The sequence below is a fragment of the Xenopus laevis genome, chromosome 5L (assembly GCF_017654675.1).
Source record: "Xenopus laevis strain J_2021 chromosome 5L, Xenopus_laevis_v10.1, whole genome shotgun sequence".
NCBI lineage: Eukaryota > Metazoa > Chordata > Amphibia > Anura > Pipidae > Xenopus > Xenopus laevis.
Genome location: NC_054379.1, coordinates 139,495,568 through 139,515,214, shown reverse-complemented (window position 1 = coordinate 139,515,214; position 19,647 = coordinate 139,495,568). Strand labels below are relative to the sequence as shown.

General features: G+C 40.6%; 1 protein-coding gene across 3 annotated transcripts in view; it reads left to right on the top strand.

Moving 5' to 3' along the window:
• Positions 1 to 19,333, top strand: part of gk5.L (glycerol kinase 5 L homeolog) — a 31,912-nt gene extending 12,579 nt beyond the window's left edge. The window contains exons 6-17 of one of the 3 annotated variants that reach the window (XM_041562187.1): positions 1,435 to 1,510; positions 2,289 to 2,350; positions 3,356 to 3,429; positions 5,314 to 5,374; positions 5,472 to 5,598; positions 9,182 to 9,286; positions 10,324 to 10,418; positions 13,764 to 13,867; positions 15,359 to 15,418; positions 16,213 to 16,346; positions 16,872 to 17,088; positions 18,165 to 19,333. In XM_041562187.1, the coding sequence (XP_041418121.1) occupies positions 1,435 to 1,510; positions 2,289 to 2,350; positions 3,356 to 3,429; positions 5,314 to 5,374; positions 5,472 to 5,598; positions 9,182 to 9,286; positions 10,324 to 10,418; positions 13,764 to 13,867; positions 15,359 to 15,418; positions 16,213 to 16,346; positions 16,872 to 17,088; positions 18,165 to 18,177 (1,128 nt within the window). In that variant the 3' untranslated portion in view covers positions 18,178 to 19,333. 3 annotated transcript variants of the gene reach the window in all.
• Positions 19,334 to 19,647: the final 314 nt, after the last annotated feature.

Sequence of the window (19,647 nt, the reverse complement as noted above, 5' to 3'; positions counted from 1 at the left end):
CCTAATTTGCATATACAAATTAGGATTCGGTTCGGTATTCGGCCGAATCTTTCGCGAAGGATTCGTGGGTTTGGCCGAATCCAAAAAAGTGGATTCGGTGCATCCCTAGCAAAAAGTAGAGCCAATGTCTGCTAGCTCTAATACATCTGCTAGGAAAGTGAGCCCCCCTCCCAAAAGGATATATTGGATCTAAAGATGGCCATACAGGGGCAGATTTAAGCTGCCGATATCGGTCCTTTAGACCAATTCGTCAGCTTATCTGCCTTTGTATGGGGCGTTCCGACGGGCCTTCCCCAATGGATATCTGGCCAAAAATCAGCCAGATATCGGGCAGGTTCGATTTTTCTTGGAAATCGAGCGATGTGGTCCTCGTCCCTTCATAAGCAGATCTTCTAGCGTATGGCCACCTTTACTGTCAATGAAAATCTTACACCCAATTGCTGCATGAAGACAGAATGAGAGCGGGATAGTGCAGATAAACATTATTATTTGAGAAACGGTACTGGGTTTTTAATTGGTTATATTTATAAAGTTTCTTATATCAGTATGAAGAATCTTATATTCAATTTTCATGATAGTTGTCTGTGAATCAGTTAGACACTGCCATATGGTGACTTCTGTGTGCTTTTATAATTCATACTAAGATAACACACAAGATCACCCTGGGGGAGAGAAAGATAAAATGAAACAACAATGAATGAACATTAGCAACCAGGGTGTGATCTGAATGAAAGTAAAGTATAAGAATAGGACAGGGCCTCAATAGAAAGATACGTCATAAAAAGTAATTAAAATTGTAGCCTCGAAGAGCAACAGCTTTTTGGATGCTGGGGTCATTGACCCCCATCTAAAAGCTGAAAAGAGTCAGGAAAATCCAAACTAATTTAAAAGCTATAAAAAATTGAAAAGTTGATTAGAATTGGCCATTCCATAACATATTAAAAGTTAGCTTAAAGGTGAACATAGCTAAAAACCTATCCTAATATGGTAGACCATATTGAATCATATATGGTGCTAGTTTCACTTTGGGCTAAAATTTTAAATTATCTTTTAAAAAGGCCCCGTTTATTGGAGCTCCTTATAAATCTGCTATGGTCCCTGTCTGTGTTTCAAATGAATAGTTGGGCCTGTCCTTTCTACAAGCACAGTAGGAGGGGAATAGGCAATCACAGCCGTGCAGTCACATAAGCAAAGACAGGCTTCAGGTCCCTATCAGATCAGCCTAGCTACTGAGTGGGAAGTGAGGCAACAGGAAGTGGCACAGATAGGCGGGACTAGTAGGGTTTTTGCGGGTATTTTCAATAAAGCAACAAGAAACCTCACCTCTTAAAGCACATTCCTTCTATATTTAAAAAGTATATTGCACCGGCACATTCTTGTTTTATTTACATATGTCTGTCTCCTTTAAAACTAAAGTTGTACCTGTGTTTGTAGGTGCGTCAAGCAGCAGAGAAAGGAAACTGTTGCTTTGGTACCATCGACACATGGCTGCTGCATAAGCTCACTAAAGGTGGGTCACCTGCTTGTTTGTTTGTACAGGTGTGAGATTCATTATCCGGAAACCCATTATCCAGAAATCTTAGAATTACAGGATGTCTGTCTCCCATGGACTCCATTTCATCCAAATAATCCAAATTTTAATTAATGATTTCCTTTTTCTCTGTAATATTAAAATTGTACCTTGTACTTGATCCAAACTAAGATATTATTACATTGACCAAATAGACCAGTCTATTGGGTTTATATAATGTTTACATGATTTTAAGGTATGGAGATCCAAATTACAGAAACATCTGTTATATGGAAACCCCAGGTCCTGAGCATTCTGAATAACAGGTCCCATACCTGTACACCAATGTCACACTGTTTTAGTGCCATCAATAACACAAATGTAAGTCAAGTCACATTGTTACAAATCTTTGCACTCAAAATAAATGGGTTTAAATAAATGGAATTTTTCTTTGCTAAAGGAGTGGCAGGTGCCTGGAACAGCTGATGGGAAAGCTGCAGTTATATATGAAACCTGAATGTTTACCCTTTTCTTAGGAAGTTCTACTCTAATTCTTTGCATATCAGTGTGGGTCAATGCTGTAAGGCTGCTCAATTAGTCATAGCAACATCCTTAGGTTCAAGTGCTGCGGTATCATATTGCCTCCCATATTTAAACAGGCTCTGGTGTAATGTAATACAGTATGGATAGGCTGTGCGCTAGTGATTTCTTTCTTGTTTGGAAATAGAAAAAACATTTGCTTTTTTTGTCACTTTCTTTTAACAACTATTTCTTTTAGGCACTGTTTTTGCAACAGACTATTCAAACGCAAGTGGAACAGCAGTTTTTGATCCTTATCTAGTAAGTGCAACATGCTGGTATGTTAGGTATTTAACTGAGCTAAACAGGGATAAACTGTCTGAAGCTACTCCAGGTTTAGTGCTTGCACTGTAGATAATTAGAATACCAGTGCACAGATAACTGGACAAAACAGTCACAACAAAGGGTGAAAGCAGGAGGCTGTATTCAACTTCTGCAGTATTCTGGTCCAGACACTCTTGTAAAGATATCCCCAGACTCAATCCTGTAGCTAGGAGGAAACTGAAGGTCAAATATACCTTGCAGGGAATTCAGTGGGGTTACAAGTATCACAGGGAAACATGGCAACCTGCCCAGTGCCTACAATAACCATAAGCTGCATATAGTGCTATGGAGCACTGGAAGAGCTCAGGGTTTTTGATTGCAGTGCTTTTATAGTAGCCCTAACGCATGGGGATTAAATGTCCAAAAGTAGATTCCGTATGCCGTTATAAAAAGTGCAGGTGATTGTGCCTTTACATGATTCTCATAGGGAGCCATGGAAAGCAAATTTGATCTTCCCTAAACATGAATTGGGCAAAATACCTCAAACCTCACAGTGGGGGTCCTTTATCAACACTGGGCAAATTTGCCCATGGGCAGTAACCCATGGCGACCAATCAGATTGCTGCATTCATTGTTCTACTTGCCGCTGGCTTCGAAAAGCTAATCACTGATTGGTTGCTATAGGTAACTGCCCATGGACACATTTGCCCAGTGTTGACAAATGAGCATCAGTGTGTCTTGGGCCATTGGCCTTATTCTGTCCTCTATAGCTCACCAAACTGTCTGCAGCATTAACTACCTGTGTTCCACATAATAAGCAGGGGCAAAATTGAGTCTTTTGACTTGTAGTGGTGGTCAGGTTAGGTGCTTTCTATTTCTGCATCACACAATTTCATGCTAAAACCATATGATTGATTAGGTACAGTCAAACAAATGCCGAATGCGGTCTGACCATTGCTCTGGGACTTTCTCTCTGTCAATAGCTTTACTTTCCTGTTGCAGATGTGCTGGAGCTCTTTTCTCTGCTCTTTGCTGTCGATTCCCTTGTCTATATTTCCTCCTGTGGAGGACACAAGGTAAGATCTGTTTCTTTGCTAAATATATTCACCATTGGCAGATTTACATTATATTTTCCTGGGGACAGCATTGGTTCTAGTTGCTTATTTACAATCCTGGGGCAAGTGCTCTTCTTCATTAAAAAATGCACCACCCTAGAGTTTATTTTTGTGAGTCCTCCACCTCCATATTCTTCTATATCCTGGGCAGCCCATGGGTAAGATTTGTGCAATACAAATCTTCTTTGCTGTTTTGTGCTGCACATGCACTTAGCTTTAGGGCAGAGAGAAGCTCAGATTTGTGGAGATATGTCGCCCCGCAACAAATCTCCTCTTCTTTGGGTTGACTAATCTCCCCGAAACTGCCTTCCCGTAGGCAGGATGCCACTCAGATCGCTTCGTTTTCCGAAGTTGCCTCATAAGGAAGCTTTGGGCTACTTCAGAAAACGAATCGCTCCTAGTGCCATCCTGCTGATTATTTACATTCTAGCCGGTGGGAAGGCAGGGAAAGGCAGTTCGGGGATATTAGTCGCCCCGAAGAAGAGGAGATTTGTCACTGGGCAACTAATCTCCCTGAATCCTAGCATGTGTCTCTCCCTTTAGTAGGCTCACAGGATGCTTTGGGCATGGAAGAAATGGCAGCACTGTGCTCACATGAATAGCACTCGAGACTCAAACATCTTTTAAAGGAAGAGGAGCACTGGCCCAGGGTTGCAGACAGGTGACTAAAATCACTGGAGTGCCTAACAACTTAGCAGCCTCAAATGAAACTCATTCCTTTAACGTGAATTTTCAAATTCAAGCAAATCAGATTGAAAGGGTTCCACTTTCTGAACTGGGCTTACATTACTGAAGCTGGAAGTGCCTCCTGATGGTTGCATGTTTATTGATTTAAAGTATACTACATCATTTAGGACAATTCTAGAAAATGTAGCGAGAAGTGACACTGATTGCATTGTCCCTGTTTTTTTTAAATTGATCTGATAATCTTTTTTCAGTGTGACAAGTGATTCAGTAAATTAAAGAACTAAACCCTAAATGCCAATTTTTACACAATGACCTTATTGCACCAGCCTAAAGTTTCAGCTTGTCAATAGCAGCAATGATCCAGGACTTCAAACTTGTCACAGGGGGTCACCATCTTGGAAAGTGTCTGTGACACTCACATGCTCGGTGGGCTCTGAGCAGCTGTTGAGAAGCTAAGGTTAGGGGTCGTCGGAAATTATCAAGCAGAAAATGAGGGTTATCTTTAATATAAACTGATGCTACAGGACTGATTATAAAATTCTGATGCTAATTGCACTGGGTTCTGTGCTGCCATGTAGTAATTATCTGTATTACTTACTAATCAGCCTTATATTGTGATATTTATATTCTATGTGTACTGTATACTGTGAGTGGGTCCCTAAGCTCAGTAAGTGACAGCAGCACAGAGCATGTGCAGTGAATCAGCAGAAAAGAAGATGGGGAGCTACTGGGGCATCTTTGAAGACACAAATCTTTACTGCTAAAGGGCTGTGGTTGCTTTGGGCTGGTATAGAAGCCCAAAACATAATGTAACACTTCAAGCCTACCTCTTTAGTTAGGGTTTAGTTCTATTTTAAGTCTTTGCCTTTCTGCCCAGGCTGAGCAGCAGGGGGCAATGTTAAAATCATTCAATCTTTAAAAATAAATAAATCAATAATAATAATGTAAATTGCAAAAGTACTCAGAAACGCAGTCTGTTATTTTACATAAAGTTATGGGTGGGTAAATGCCCCTTTTAATAGTCTGCACAGTTCTGAAAATATTTCTCAGCTCACTAATTTAGCTGAGCCATTTATACTGACTGATATTTTACTGTTGAAAATGACCTAAAGAATACGTGTCAGACACAATGTTACAGTGCGCTCATTCTCCTCTCAGTCACAGCTTCGGGCTTGCAGATCCTACTATATTTGGAGCTCCGGTGCCTATCCTTGCATTGGTAAGTATGAATACTTAACAATCATAGACTGCAATCTCTTCAGGCAATGTTTCTATTCTGGCAGTTCAGTGACAAGCCCTTGTCTTTGCTTTTTCAGGTCGCTGACCAGCAAGCTGCCATGTTTGGACAGTGCTGTTTCGATGTGGGGAGCGTCAAGTTAACGATGGGAACAGGATCATTCATTTCTATTAATACTGGAGAAACACTTCACACATCTATTGCAGGTATTCAGAAATAGGTGCACGAATTGTGGGACTGGCCACCCCACTAAGGAATTAGAGCTCTGAGTGGATGAGGTGGCTGAGCCAGATATTCTTGGTTTACTTCATTGCTATCCTGGATACTGGTGTATCTACATCTAACACAGACTCTAGTGCTATTTTTATTATGGCAGTTGAAATTACCAGACATCTAACAAAGCAAGGGGCTTTTATGGGTTAGGACCAAAGGGTGCCCAGGTTTGTCAATGTGCAGTGAGCTGTAAGAAATACTGTTGTGTCTGAGACTTTGGGGGAGGGGAGCAGTGGGAATGAAATAATGGAATCCAGTAGCATATAAACTGTAGTTTTCTGTACTAATTCTGTAGTATGGTCATATATTGGCCATTATCAATGGCCCCTTTAGTCTTTTATGTGTACTTTACTAGGACTGTATCATTTGAATGTTTACTGAATTAATGGGAAAAACTCCCTCTGTAATTTAAGGGTCAGGGCACACCGGCAGATTCAGGGAGATTAGTTTGGCCGGCGACAAATCTCCTTCTTCGGGGCGACTAATCTCCCCGAACTGCATCCCCTCCCTTCCCGACGTCTAAAATGTCACCGGTGGGATGACACTCGGCGTGATTCTTTTTTCCAAAATCGCCCAAAGTTGCCTCACGAGGAAACTTCAGGCAACTTTAGAAAACGAAACGCGTTCGGGGAGGCAGTTCAGGGAGATTAGTCGCCCCAAAGAAGAGAAGATTTGTCCCCGGACGACTATTCTCCCTGAATGTGCCTGTATGCCATGACCCTAAAGCTTCTAAAACTTTAGTTTATCTATACCTTTATATCAGTGGCCTTTTCCGCTGCCCCTAGACAAGAAATGGAAAAATATCAGGTGCCTCCAACGACCATGTCCTTCCGGGGGTGTAGTAAAGCCTCAATGGGTCACAGGGTATGCTGTAATGTAGTTGCTTTTCTGTATTTTCAGCCTCAAGCTTTTCAGGGTCATTTCACTTGGTCATATCCATATCACTTATTGTCCACAATCAAATAAAGTCACGAGGACTAAAGATGGGCATACATGTGGAGATCTGATTGTTTGGTGAGGTCGCCAAATGAGCGGATCTTTCCGGATATGTCCACCTTCAGGTGGGTGATATTGGGCTGATCCGATCGTGGGCCCTAGGGGAGGAGGAAGCGGGCTATTAAATCAAGTACCTCATCAACGAACTGATGCTGTCCTTGATCAGACGGGATTTGTAAACCCTGCCGAACAACATCTGGGCAACTTTCAGCCAAATATCGATCTGGGAAGCCCATTAGAGGGCCCCATACACTGGGCAATAAACTACCGACTTAATCTATCGGCAGCTTACTGTATATCTGCCCATGTATGGGAGCCAAAGAGCTTTAGTACTGTTCATGGGACTCTTGTCCTCATGTATTATAGTGGGTGGGGGGTATGTTATCTTTTAAAATACACACCTGGCATCATATATGATTAATGGTATCATTAAGTGCCATTTCTAAGGACAAATGTTATGTTATTTATAGCTCTTATCACCTCATTCTTATTTCACCCATAGGCCTATGTAATACTAATAGCATTTATCACTATCTAAGTTGTTGTTAGAGTGGGCTTGGTATACTTGGTTCTCTGGTGAACACTAAGAGGCCTAGTCTGGCATTGCTGCTATTTTCTTAATACTTGATGGCTGACATTTTAGCTGCAGAATTTGGACAATCCAACAAGACTCAAAGCAACATCATTGATTTCTTTGCAAAATTCACAATATTTCTGTTGATCATCGCTGTCTCAAGGACACTAGTTTTTAACATTTTCCTTTTATCTAAAAGTGAAATTTTAAGATGTAAATTAATTATTCCCCTTTTGCTTTGTAGAATTTGTGCAGGAATTACTATCTGAGGTTGCAGTTTCAGCCTTGCTTACATTGCCTTTGTATCAGGCTGGCTGCCCACAACTTTCCTTATCCCCTCCCTCAGCCCTCTTGCTCTTTTAAAATCTGACTCAGTCTAGCACATTGCTGCTGTCATTTAGAGCTTTGCCACTATACCCTTGCATTTTCCTCCAAAAGTGGCTTAGTTTTATGGTATCTCTTTGCTCAGGCTATAGGATATTTAGGACTTTATTCCTGCTAAACAGTGATCTTGTTTGGCCACACCCCCAGTGAAGTCAGAAATATAGACCACTCCCCTTTTAACATATTAGATTACTTTAAAACCATGTGTAGCCATGCGGAGAGACAGTGACAGATTAGGCAAATTCAGTAAAAGTAAGCAGTGTTGTTATTTGAAAAAGCTGGGTCCCCCTTTCAAAATAATTATTTGGGAGACTCAGTGCTCGCTGTCCCTCCTTGCCCTCCGCTGCCCACTCGGCTACTTTATTGTGGCTGGTTTGTGGGATTTAGTGAAGTTGTGCTTGTGTGGTTTTGGAGGGATGACAGTTGCAGATTAGGTGAACTCAGTACTGTAAACTGCAAACTTCATAAAGGGGTGGTTCACTTCTAACTCTTAGTATGTTATAGGATGGCCAATTCTAAGCAAATATTCAATTAGTCTTCATTATTTACTTTTTTATAGTTTTGAATTATTTGCCTTCTTTTTCGGACTACTTCCAGCTTTCAAACATGGGGCCACTGACCCCATCTAAAAACAAATTCATTGTAAGGCTACAAATGTATTGTTACTTTTTATTACTCATCTTTCTATTCGGGCCTCTCCTATTCATATCCCGTCTTATTCAGTTCAGTGCTTGGTTGCTAGGGTAATTTGGACCCTAGCAATCAGATTGCTGGAATTGCAAACTGGAGAGCTGGTGAATAAAAAGCTAACACAAATAATAAAGAAAAAAGGAAGCCTACTGCAAATTGTCTCAAAATAACACTCTAAGTCATACTAAAAGTTAACTCAAAGGTGAACAACCCCTTTTAAAAACCATGGTGTAAAAGCAAGCAGTGATGTGTTATGATAGGTCGAGTCCCCCTTGTAAAATAATTTTCGGTAGGCCCAGTGCACACTATGCCTCCTCACCCTTCTCTGCCCACTCAGCTGCATTGTTCTGGCTGGTTTGTAGCATTAAGCAAAGTTAAATTGATACTGACACTAAAAATTTTATTTTAAAAATATTAATCTACTTTAAAAGTTACCTATAGGTCATGTTGATCATTTCTCGCTGACAGTTCTGCTTTCGTAAGTAATTGTTGAAGTTCCTAAACCTGACTGTTTTGCCAACCGGACTGTCCCTTCTTAACCAGTCAGTTAGAGATTCTAATGCTAATGGACTCCTGCTGCACAAATATGGCAGCCCCCTTATACAGAAACAGGGTAGTAAGAAAGGTAATGTAAAAGCATCAGGCAAATACTTTTATGCATTCAAAGACAAAGTTATGATAGGTAATAAAAAAGATTTTCTGATGTCCGTATCTCTCGTGTTTGAGTTGTTTCGGGGGTATGACTGGCCTACAAACACAACCCCAGTGCTAAAGTGCAAGTTAGCAGTGTGACATTGGCATTAAACTATGTAACATTCACAGCTCAACAATTGAAAATGTTATGACTGACCTCTGTATCATCCTTCTGCCAGGTTTGTACCCGCTGATTGGCTGGAAAGTTGGTGACGAGGTTGTGTGTTTGGCTGAAGGAAATGCCTCCGACACTGGCACCGCTATCAAATGGGCTGAGGAGCTAAGTACGTCATCTGTTCTGGATAAAGAGTCTAAATGTAACTCTAGTGCAGCGAAGGGGACTGCAAAGTGTCCGTTACATCATTTTTACACTATTCCCAAAGAACTCAATAGAAGGAGGTTTAATGTTGTGGTTTTAGAAGGGGCAAAAAACACAGTTGTCTGAAAACTACTAGGAGCCACATTAGCCCATGCCCTGAGGGTTTAAAATAAATGTCTAGTGAGCGTGGGGAGTATATTTCAGGTATATTTTTAGCTAGCTTTTGTCCTAAAATTACCCCAAAGAGCTTGGGGGCAGATTCCCTAAAGGGAGACAATTCACCAGCATGACGTAATTTCGCAGATTCCCTAACGTGCGCAGGCGTCACTTTGCTAGCGAAGGAGATCGACACTAGTGTTGCTTCACACTCTTAACGCCAGGCGAATTTTCGCTCTGGCAAACGGACTTAACTCCGCAAATTCACTAAGATGTGGATTTTACTGAACGTTACCTCTTGCGCTAGACTTGCCTTTGCCAGCTCAGACCAGGCGAAGTGCAATGTTGAAAAATGTTCTAAGTCCCAAAAAAAACGCTGGCGTCTTTTTCCTTTTTTCTGAGTTATAGCCTGCAAAATTGTTTTGGGTAACCGGGTTTCCCGAAAACATATGGCACATAAACTATACAGTGGGCTCGTGTGTAGGGCATTATAACAACTCTATTTTATTACACTTGTGTAGTGTAATGTGTTTGCTGCAACATATACGTCCATTCAACTTTCACTTCCTCCCGTATGCAAATTAGCCAACGCTTGCGCAACTTTACTTTGCTTGGCGAAGTAACGATAGCGCAACTTTACCAGTGTTCGGTGCCCTGGACGCAACTTCGCATTTTAGGGAATTAGCGATGTCCTGGCGAATCGGTCGCTGGCGAATTTGCACTGCTTGGAATTGTCTTTACTTTCATCACTCATAATTTACCTCCAAGCCGATGTGTAGATTGTTTTTCACTTCAGTGCATTGTTGTGCTCTCTCTCCTGTCTCAAGCCCCTCTTTGCTATTCCAGATCTCTTCACCAGTGTTGCCGACACTGAGACAATGGCCCGGAGCGTCCCTGACTGCGGGGGGATTTACTTCGTACCATCTTTTTCTGGCTTGCAGGTAACATATGTGGGGTCAAACCATATCTGATCCTTTCTACTAAACTGATATTCATTGATATCGCCTTTCACTGATATTGCTATGAGTCTCGTTAGTCTATATGTAATATTCTAGTAACACTTTGGTCTGCAGTAGCATTCTGATCTCTGCAGTTTAGCACTGAAGTTAAATCCCAGTAATCTCAAAAGGTCCTTTGCCATAGATGAAAATGCTCTATATCCTTCCCTTTAGTGTCAGTGCAGCCAATTCAATTAATGCTATCTGGGAACATGATAGGAGGGGGCCCTGATTTTTTTATATTTTGGCAGTGAAAAATGTATTGCTTGTAAGAACTGTAAAATAGAAAAAGGCAAGTCCCATTGAAGTCTAATCTTAAAGACACATTGGGGGTCATTTATCAACACTGGGCAAATTTGCCCACGGGCAGTAACCCATGGCAACCAATCATATTGTTGCTTTCAATTTTCTACTTGCAGCTGGCTTTAAAAAAAAAAGCTAATCACTGATTGGTTGCTATGTGTAACTGCCGGTGGGCAAATTTGCCCAGTTTTGTTAAGAGCCCCCCTAAGTCCAAATCATTGTGGCTCATTTATAAACAAATTTGCATCTGGGCAGTTACCCATAGCAACCAATTAGTGATTAGGTTTTTTCAGTTAGCTGCAGGGTGAACACTGAAAGCAAACGTCTGATTGGTTGCTATGGGTTACTGCCCAGGATCAAATGTGCCCAGGGTTTATAAATGAGCCCCCTTGACCCTGGGCTTTCATTCATATCTATAAGGACAACTGGCATTCAGACTGATCTTCCCCCTGCCACTGGGGGGGGTGCAGCTGTACAATTTGGGAACCATTGCTTTAAAGAAAATGAATGGATGTTGTCTAACAACATTGTTATACAACAAGTGTATAACTTGCATTTACATTGGCAAAAATAATATAAATACAAGTTATACACTAAATGGCAGTGTGTTGGGAGTTTCCTTAAATGAGAAGGATCTAGGGGTCTTTGTAGATAACACGTTGTCTAATTCTGGTCAGTGTCATTCTGTGGCTACTAAAGCAAATAAAGTTCTGTCTTGCATAAAAAAGGGCATTAACTCAAGGGATGAAAACATAATTATGACTCTTTATAGGTCCCTGGTGAGGCCTCATCTGGAGTATGCAGTTCAGTTTTGGACTCCAGTCCTTAAGAGGGATATAAATGAGCTGGAGAGAGTGCAGAGACTAAGTGCAACTAAGTGGTTAGAGGGACGGAAGACTTAAATTATGAGGGGAGACTGTCAAGGTTGGGGTTGTTTTCTCTGGAAAAAAGGTGCTTGCGAGGGGACATGATTACACTTTACAAGTACATTAGAGGACATTATAGACAAATAGCAGGGGACCTTTTTGCCCATAAAGTGGATCACCGTACCAGAGGCCACCCCTTTAGACTAGAAGAAAAGAACTTTCATTTGAAGCAACGTAGGGGGTTCTTCACAGTCAGGACAGTGAGGTTGTGGAATGCACTGCCGGGTGATGTTGTGATGGCTGATTCAGTTAATGCCTTTAAGAATGGCTTGGATGATTTTTTGGACAGACATAATATCAAAGGCTATTGTGATACTAAGCTCTATAGTTAGTATAGATATGGGTATATAGAATTTATGTGAAAGTAGGGAGGGGTATGTGTATGGATGCTGGGTTTTCATGTGGAGGGGTTGAACTTGATGGACTTTTTCTTTTTTCAACCCAATTTAACTATGTAACAACTGTTTGTGTAAACCTTTTGGAGTATGTATGTATAGATGACTAGGAGTAGTGGTGGAAATTTTCTAATTGTAAAATTGGGGTCTGTCCTTTGCCCTTTGCATTTTAACTTGTTTATCAATGACCTGGAGATGAGCAATGAAAGTATTGTTTCTATTTTGCTTATTATAGTAAATTGTGCAAAACTTAAGTTATATGCAGAATGCTGCTACTTTGCAGAATGATTTGCAGAACTGGGCAGCAAACTGCAAAATGAAGTTCAGTGTTAATATTTATGAAAGGTTATGCACGTTGGTAGAAATAACATAAATATGAGTTATACACTAACTGGTTGTGTGTTGGGGGTTTCCTTAATTGGGAAGGATGGATGATATTGTGATGGCAGATTAATGCCTTTGAGCCTGGCTTGGGTGATTTCTTGGACAAGATTAACATTGAAGACAATTGCACTGGGTTGGTTTGGAGACCCACAGACTGTCACTGCTTAAAGGAGAAAGGTAGAAAGTACTGATACAGAGTGAGCTTTTAATATTTTGCACTTTACGTGTGATTATTTGTGGTTCAAGTGTTGTTTGTTTTTTTTTTTTAATGATTTAAAAAACATTGAACTGATGGATATAGTCTTGTACATATTTTAAGAAAGTTATTAGCAACTTGACATATTTATCAAAGTCAATACCTGTGTCAGTTCCTCCGAATGTGTCTGACTGCTCTAAGGCATTCTGCAGAAAGGAGAGACTAACTGGGCGTGTGACTATATCATCTATATCTTCTGTATACCATCTATATACTTGCTGGGAAATGCTGCAGGCATACACCGGGTACAGGTGCTTTGCATTTGTAAAATAACTACAACACCATTTATGGTTTGTTATGTTGAGTATTAGTGAAGGCAAACATAAACATCTGTGTTTTAAGTATACCGTTGTGCTCAAGCGGATTGATTCCATATTATTCTGCCTGGTTGTACCCAAAAGCATCAAATCTGCATTTTGGGGCACCTGTGTTTTTATTTTTACAGAATTTTGTTCAGAATATACTGAAATACAGAAATGTGTGTTGCAATATAAAAAACACTTGCATTAAATGCAGTGTATGCATTTTAACATGTTAAGAATCATTTTTAATAGAAGCACATTCAAATACTATTGCTTAAGATCAGTTATGTGCGGCAGGAGGCACAGCTTGTCAGATGTACCCCTATGAGAGTGAACCTCGAGCTTGTTACCTGGCCGGGCTCTTGAACCTGAAGTCATCGGCAGGTTCATGAATGTGCTTCTCTCCCGCTACTTCCTTGTGTGTCTTGCCCCATAGAAGGCTATTTGTCATAATGACCGCCTGCCCACTAATAAATACACATGACATTGGCAAAGTAAGTCAGGTTATGTTCTTTCAGTTATATGTTTATAACATGTTTATGTCCTCTGACTTTGTAATTATTTTGGTTAAACACTCGCCCATGTACTTGTATGTAACATGCTTGTTTTTCTCCCTCCCTGCTGCCGGCCTGTGGTGTGTAAGTGCCTCTCTATTATATTGGCTTTAGATTGAGTGTGCAAGAGGGAATTTATAATTCTTACTGTTCTTTGTATGTTTTCAGGCGCCTATAAATGATCCCTACGCCTGTGCCTCATTCATGGGCCTCAAACCATCCACCAGCAAGAGCCATCTGGTGAGAGCCATCCTGGAGTCAGTGGCATACAGGTGGGAGAACAGCGAATACACTGGTGTCATCATAAATCTATAGAATGGACCAGTGCCCGCAAGCATTCATAGTCTAGACAGGGGGTCCCCAACCTATGTTGCCGGGGAAAAGTTGTTGCTTCTCCCAAAAATAATGACCAAAATATAATTAAAAGTTGAATCCATTTATTGGGACATACAGGAGACAACCTGACGCGTTACGTTCCTGTTGGGGCACTTACTCATAGGCTTATAAGATAGTGCCCTAACAGGCACGAAACCCGTCAGGCAGCCTATGAGTAAGTGCCCCAACAGGTATGAAACGCGTCAGGCTGTCTCCTGTATGTCCCAATAAATGGATTGAAATTTTAATTGTATATTGGTCATTATTTTTGGGAGAAAAAACTCACAACTTTTGCTATGTGCTATGCACTCATGGACTGGGGTGAACTGTGAGTATATCTCCCCACTTTTACTATTAATTCCATTATTGCAAATTGATTTATAGTGGTGCCTTTATGGGCTAATTGCATCAACTTTGCTTATCTATGTTGCCGGTGAGCCACATTCAATTTTAAAAAGAGTTGGGGAGCAACCCAGGCATGAAACAAGTTCCTGGAGGTGCCTAATAAGGGCTGTGATTGGTTATTTTATTTGGTAGCTCCTATGTGGACTGGCAGCCTACACAAGGCTCTGTTTGTCAGTACTCCTGGTTTTTATGCAACCAAAACTTGCCTCCAAGACAGGAATTCAAAAATAAGAACCTAATTTGGGGCCACTGGGAACAACATCCAAGGGTTTGTTGAGCAACATGTTGCTTGTGAGCCACTGGTTGGGGAACACTGATCTAGAGATATTGCTGCAGTACAACTGGGTTCTACCCAGGGACATAACTACAGAGGAAGCAGACCCATATATTTCATCCCATAACTTTTACTTTTAAAACTTTCCCAGTAGAAAGCCTTAGCTTTTTCTATGGCCAAGTTATTGGGCAATAAAGACAGGCTACAAACAGGTGGCATCTTTTGTTCAACTACAGCTGCTACAGTCATGTATCCATGGTTAGAAAGCAGTTGAGGACCATATATCATGCCTAGTAGAAATGATATCCTATTAGTACCGCATTTTAGCAGCCTATAAGCACAGCGTACTTTTGGGAAAGACCAAGAGCAGTGAGTTGTGTATCTCTGGCTATATAAAGAAGCCTAGGCTTCATGGGAGTTTCAGATAAGACTGAAATTGTAAGCTGGCTTAGTAACACCTGCACATATGCGCAGAAAGAGAAAAATATGTATTACACTTTTTATTCAATGAATCAAATACAAAGAGGTAAGTGTGTATCATGCACATATACGTAGAGATCGCCTATTCTATCTCTTTCACCCTGCTAAGCCATTACAAGATTGTGTGCCTATATTCTAATATCAGTTGCATTAAGGCAATTTAGAGAAACCTCTCTTTTCCATGTTATGTGTTTAACAGTCCAATTAAATCCATATGTTTCATCGACAGGAATAAGCAGCTGTACGACACTGTGCTCAGGGAAACCACTATCCCCATCACACTTATCAGGTCAGTATTACTTTTGATATGTAATGCACAAGTGCAGAAAGTGCTGTAAAATTATTTCATATATTTTAAAACAAGGCCATGCCTCAGTTTGTCAACGGGCTTTCTATGGTACAGACACATAACATCATATATTAAATGTATTTGCCATGAAGTGGGTTTCCTGTAGAGCAGAGTACGTCTGTTCCCACCAGGTATGGAGCTCAGCGTTAAATGCAATAGAAATTGTTCCTCTATTGTTAATGCTTTAAGCCTTGAAGCCTTGATCCCTAATGGGAGACATGAGAACAGGTAGCACACAGTGAAACGCGTAGGGACTAAAGAGCAAATTTTTGCCTGCAAAGGCTTCACCACACTTCACCAGGTGCAAATTCGCTACCACTACGCTAATTCACTAAAATGTGAAGTTGCGTCTAGTAAATTGCTGATGTCTCTGCGGATGAGATTTCTGGCGAATTTTTGCTAGCGACGCCCACTTTGCCCTTTAGTAAATCTGCCCCATAGAATCACAGCACAAGGCAAACGCATTTAAAAAGTAGCATGTTTATATAGCCTTATGATTCTTGCTATGATATTGTCACATCAATGCAGGAAACATTTTCAGCACTCTTCCAAACCAATATTTACCAGAATAACACTATTTAATGTATTAGACAGGCCTGAGATGTAATGGATTATATATATATGGGATATATTTTCCCTTGTATTCTGCGATATTAGCACTGAAGTTGTTCAACTCCTGCAAACATCAGTCAATGTTCCCAATGTTCAGCAGCTTCCATTGTCGTCTTTTATAGGGCAGATGGGGGTGTCAGTAATAACAACTTCATCATGCAGATGACAGCAGATTTACTTGGTCAAACTATCGACAAACCAAAACACACAGACATGTCTTCTCTGGGAGCTGCTTTCCTTGCTGGTATGGCTGTAGGTATGTATTTGTTATGTCTAAAAACATGGCTGAAAATGCTGGGCATTGTCATTTGACAATAGCCTAATACTGGGGTGTTGTTGGGGCAAAGGAAGCTCTTATTCATACAGTTTATATATTTTGATATGTTAAAATATAAAAGAATGTTTTTGGTCAGTGATGGCCACCCTGAGGTCCTCCAGATTGTGCTGACCCACAAGTAGTTCAGCAACATCAGGCAGTGACATAATAATAATTGGAGGAGACCCTGCAGCTGTAGGCTACCTTGGGGGGTAGAAGTAAGCGCAGTAAGGACCCACAATGTAACCCCCTCCCACGTTGCCCATAATTATTTGTACTGGAGTATACAAGGTGCCCATCACTGTTTCTGCCTCATACTTTTCTATCTCTTCAAAGAGAACATAATTAGTGCAAGTAAATTGCATATAATTTTAACATAATTTCCTTTAAAAAAAAAAGTATGCCCCCCTCCCCTTTAAAGGGAAAATAAATGACACAACTGACTGTTCTCTCTTTACACTAAAGGTTTATGGTCCACTAAAGACGAGCTAAAGAAACTGAGGACGACTCAATGTGAATTTGAACCCCAGGCTAAGTGGAAAGAGTATGAGCGGTCTATGGGAAGCTGGGAGGTGGCCCTGCAGCGTTGCTCCAACTGGTACAATACCACGGCATCTAGGAAGTCCCTGGCGACATGGTTTCAGCCAATTAGGGTCTGGAATGCTCTGGGATGGGTTTTTTGGTTGGTATTTCTACTACTTCTGCACCTACGAACCAGTTTCCCTGTTAGTGAATTGCTATGTTAGTAATCCCCTATATGTGCCTCAAGTCACACTCGCTAGACTGCACTCCCTTTTCTGTTCTCTAATGATCAGATGTTAAGCACCAGGCATTCTGGGAGGTCCATAGAACAGGGCAGTTGGGTGACTGTTCCATAACACAGTACAGTCTTGTTATTATTAGATCTAACAATTCATGGGCCACATTAAATTCTACTGTACAGTTCCCACTTTCACCCCTGTAAAGAGGTAAGAGGATGGCAATGATCATCTTCTATATCCTTGCATGACACATACCCTAGCCAGTGGAGGAGAATATACCGTATGAAGAGCAGGAATTCTAATGCAAAGGGATTGCCCCATATTTAGAATAGGGAACATATCCAACAGAAATAAATGGAATTTGTTATATTTGTTTTTATCTTTTATTGTTTTTAAAAGCCTTAAAACTGATGGTATAGCAAGTTGTAGAGCCAGGGAGAAGCAGATCCGCTACCCTTCCCCAGCTCCATTCATGTGTAGTGAAAAGTGCAACTTCCACTTTGTGTGCAGGCACGCAGCGCCGAGGTCGTCCCGAAAATGCCTACTTTCACATAGGGAGCGGATCTGTTTCTCTCAGCCTGCATAACAAAAGTAACAAAATGCTGGGTGAAAGCAACCAAGCCAACCCTATGTGTGCCTACGAGCCTACGAACAAACACAAAAAGGTTCAAAGCCCCCTAACCTGCTTCTGCGTATTTCAAGGCATTATACTAACTAATACAGGTATGGAATCTGTTATCCAGAATGCTCGAGAGCTGCGGTTTTCCATAGTTTGGACACATAAACATTAAAGGAAACCTATACCCCCAAAATGAATACTTGAGCGACAGTTTATATCAATTTAAGCGGCATATTAATGAATCTTCCCAGACTGATCTATATATTTAAGTAAATATTGCCCTTTTACATCTCTTGCTTTGAACCACCATTTTGTGATGGTCTGTGTGCTGTTTCGGAGATCACCTGACCAGAAATACTATTACTTTAACTGTAACAGGAAGAAGTGTTGAAGCAGAAGACAGAACTCGGTCTGTTCATTGGCTCATGTGACCTAACAAGTATGGTTTGTTTGTGTGCGCCAAGAATCCTACGATCCCAGAGGGCGGCCCTTCTTTTTTTAAAATGACAGTTTTCTATTTATGATTACCCAAATGCACATACTATTAAAAAGTATATTATTATCAAAATGGTTTATTTACATGAAGCAGGGTTTGACGAATGAGCTGTTTTATGCGATATCTTTTTATAGAGACCTACATTGTTTGAGGGGTATAGTTTTCCTTTAAATAAACCCAAAGGGCTGGTTTTACTTCCAATAAGGATTCATTCTTTGTCGGGATCAAGTATAAGCTACTGTTTTATTATTCCAGAGAAAAAAAGACAATTTTTTTTTTAAAATTTGGATAAAATGGAGTATATGGGACATGGCCTTTCCGTAATTTGTGGATAATGAGTTTGTGGATAACTGTTCCCATACCTGTATCTCAATGTAAGCAAGCTGCTACTAACACATAAGCATTTGCCATTCTTCCCTGCTAAATAACTCTGCTAAAATACCAACAGGGGATACATGACTTGTGTATTAGTACATGTAGGTACAAGTATAAAATTGCTACCATTCCCACATCAAGATAAACCCCATATAGTGGTCCTACCTGTTACCTCTGCTCATATCCATGGCCAGTTGCATTATTGTGAAAAATATCTCCTGACCAATCCATTGATTTTTCATTCTGATCTGCCCCTGCTGTAACTTATAGGGGAGAGATCTCCAAGACAAGCAAATCGATTTTAAAGCCCTATGAGCGCCAGTATAGGAAAGGGATTGTCTACTTCCTTCAGAATAACAAAAGTACAAGGGGGGAGCATTGCAATGGTAATTAAAGAAATGATCCTCTTCAACTTGACTCCCAGCTTAGGACATACTGTATTGTATCAGGGGGGACAATGTGCATAAGGAATAGGGCAAGTCTTTTAGAACCTCTTCTGGCTACCTCTGTTATGTGATGTTTATATTAAAAATAGTGGTGTAATGAAGTAACTGGACCTTATATAATCACTGTGAAGAAATGAAATGATTTTGTAACAAATGCAGTTTATTTTGTCAGTCTTTTGTTATCTTTGTAAATTGACTGTTTTGAATAATAAAAATATAAATAAATGGAACATTTCTGCCTCACAGCATCACTATTCATTCTCTCTCTCTCTCTCTCGCAGTGTAGGTTCTCTCTCTACTGGTTTCTGAGATGCCATGTGTCATTAATTACTAAATGTCATATTGTGACATTTCTATTCTATGTGTACTGTATATTGTGAGTGGGTCCCTAAGTTCAGTAAGTGACACCAGCACAGAGCATGTGCAGTGAATCAGCAGAAAAGAAGATGGGGAGCTACTGGGGCATCTTTGGAGACACAGATCTTTACTGCTAAAGGGCTGTGGTTACCTTGGGCTGGTAGATAAACCCAAAACCTAATGTAGA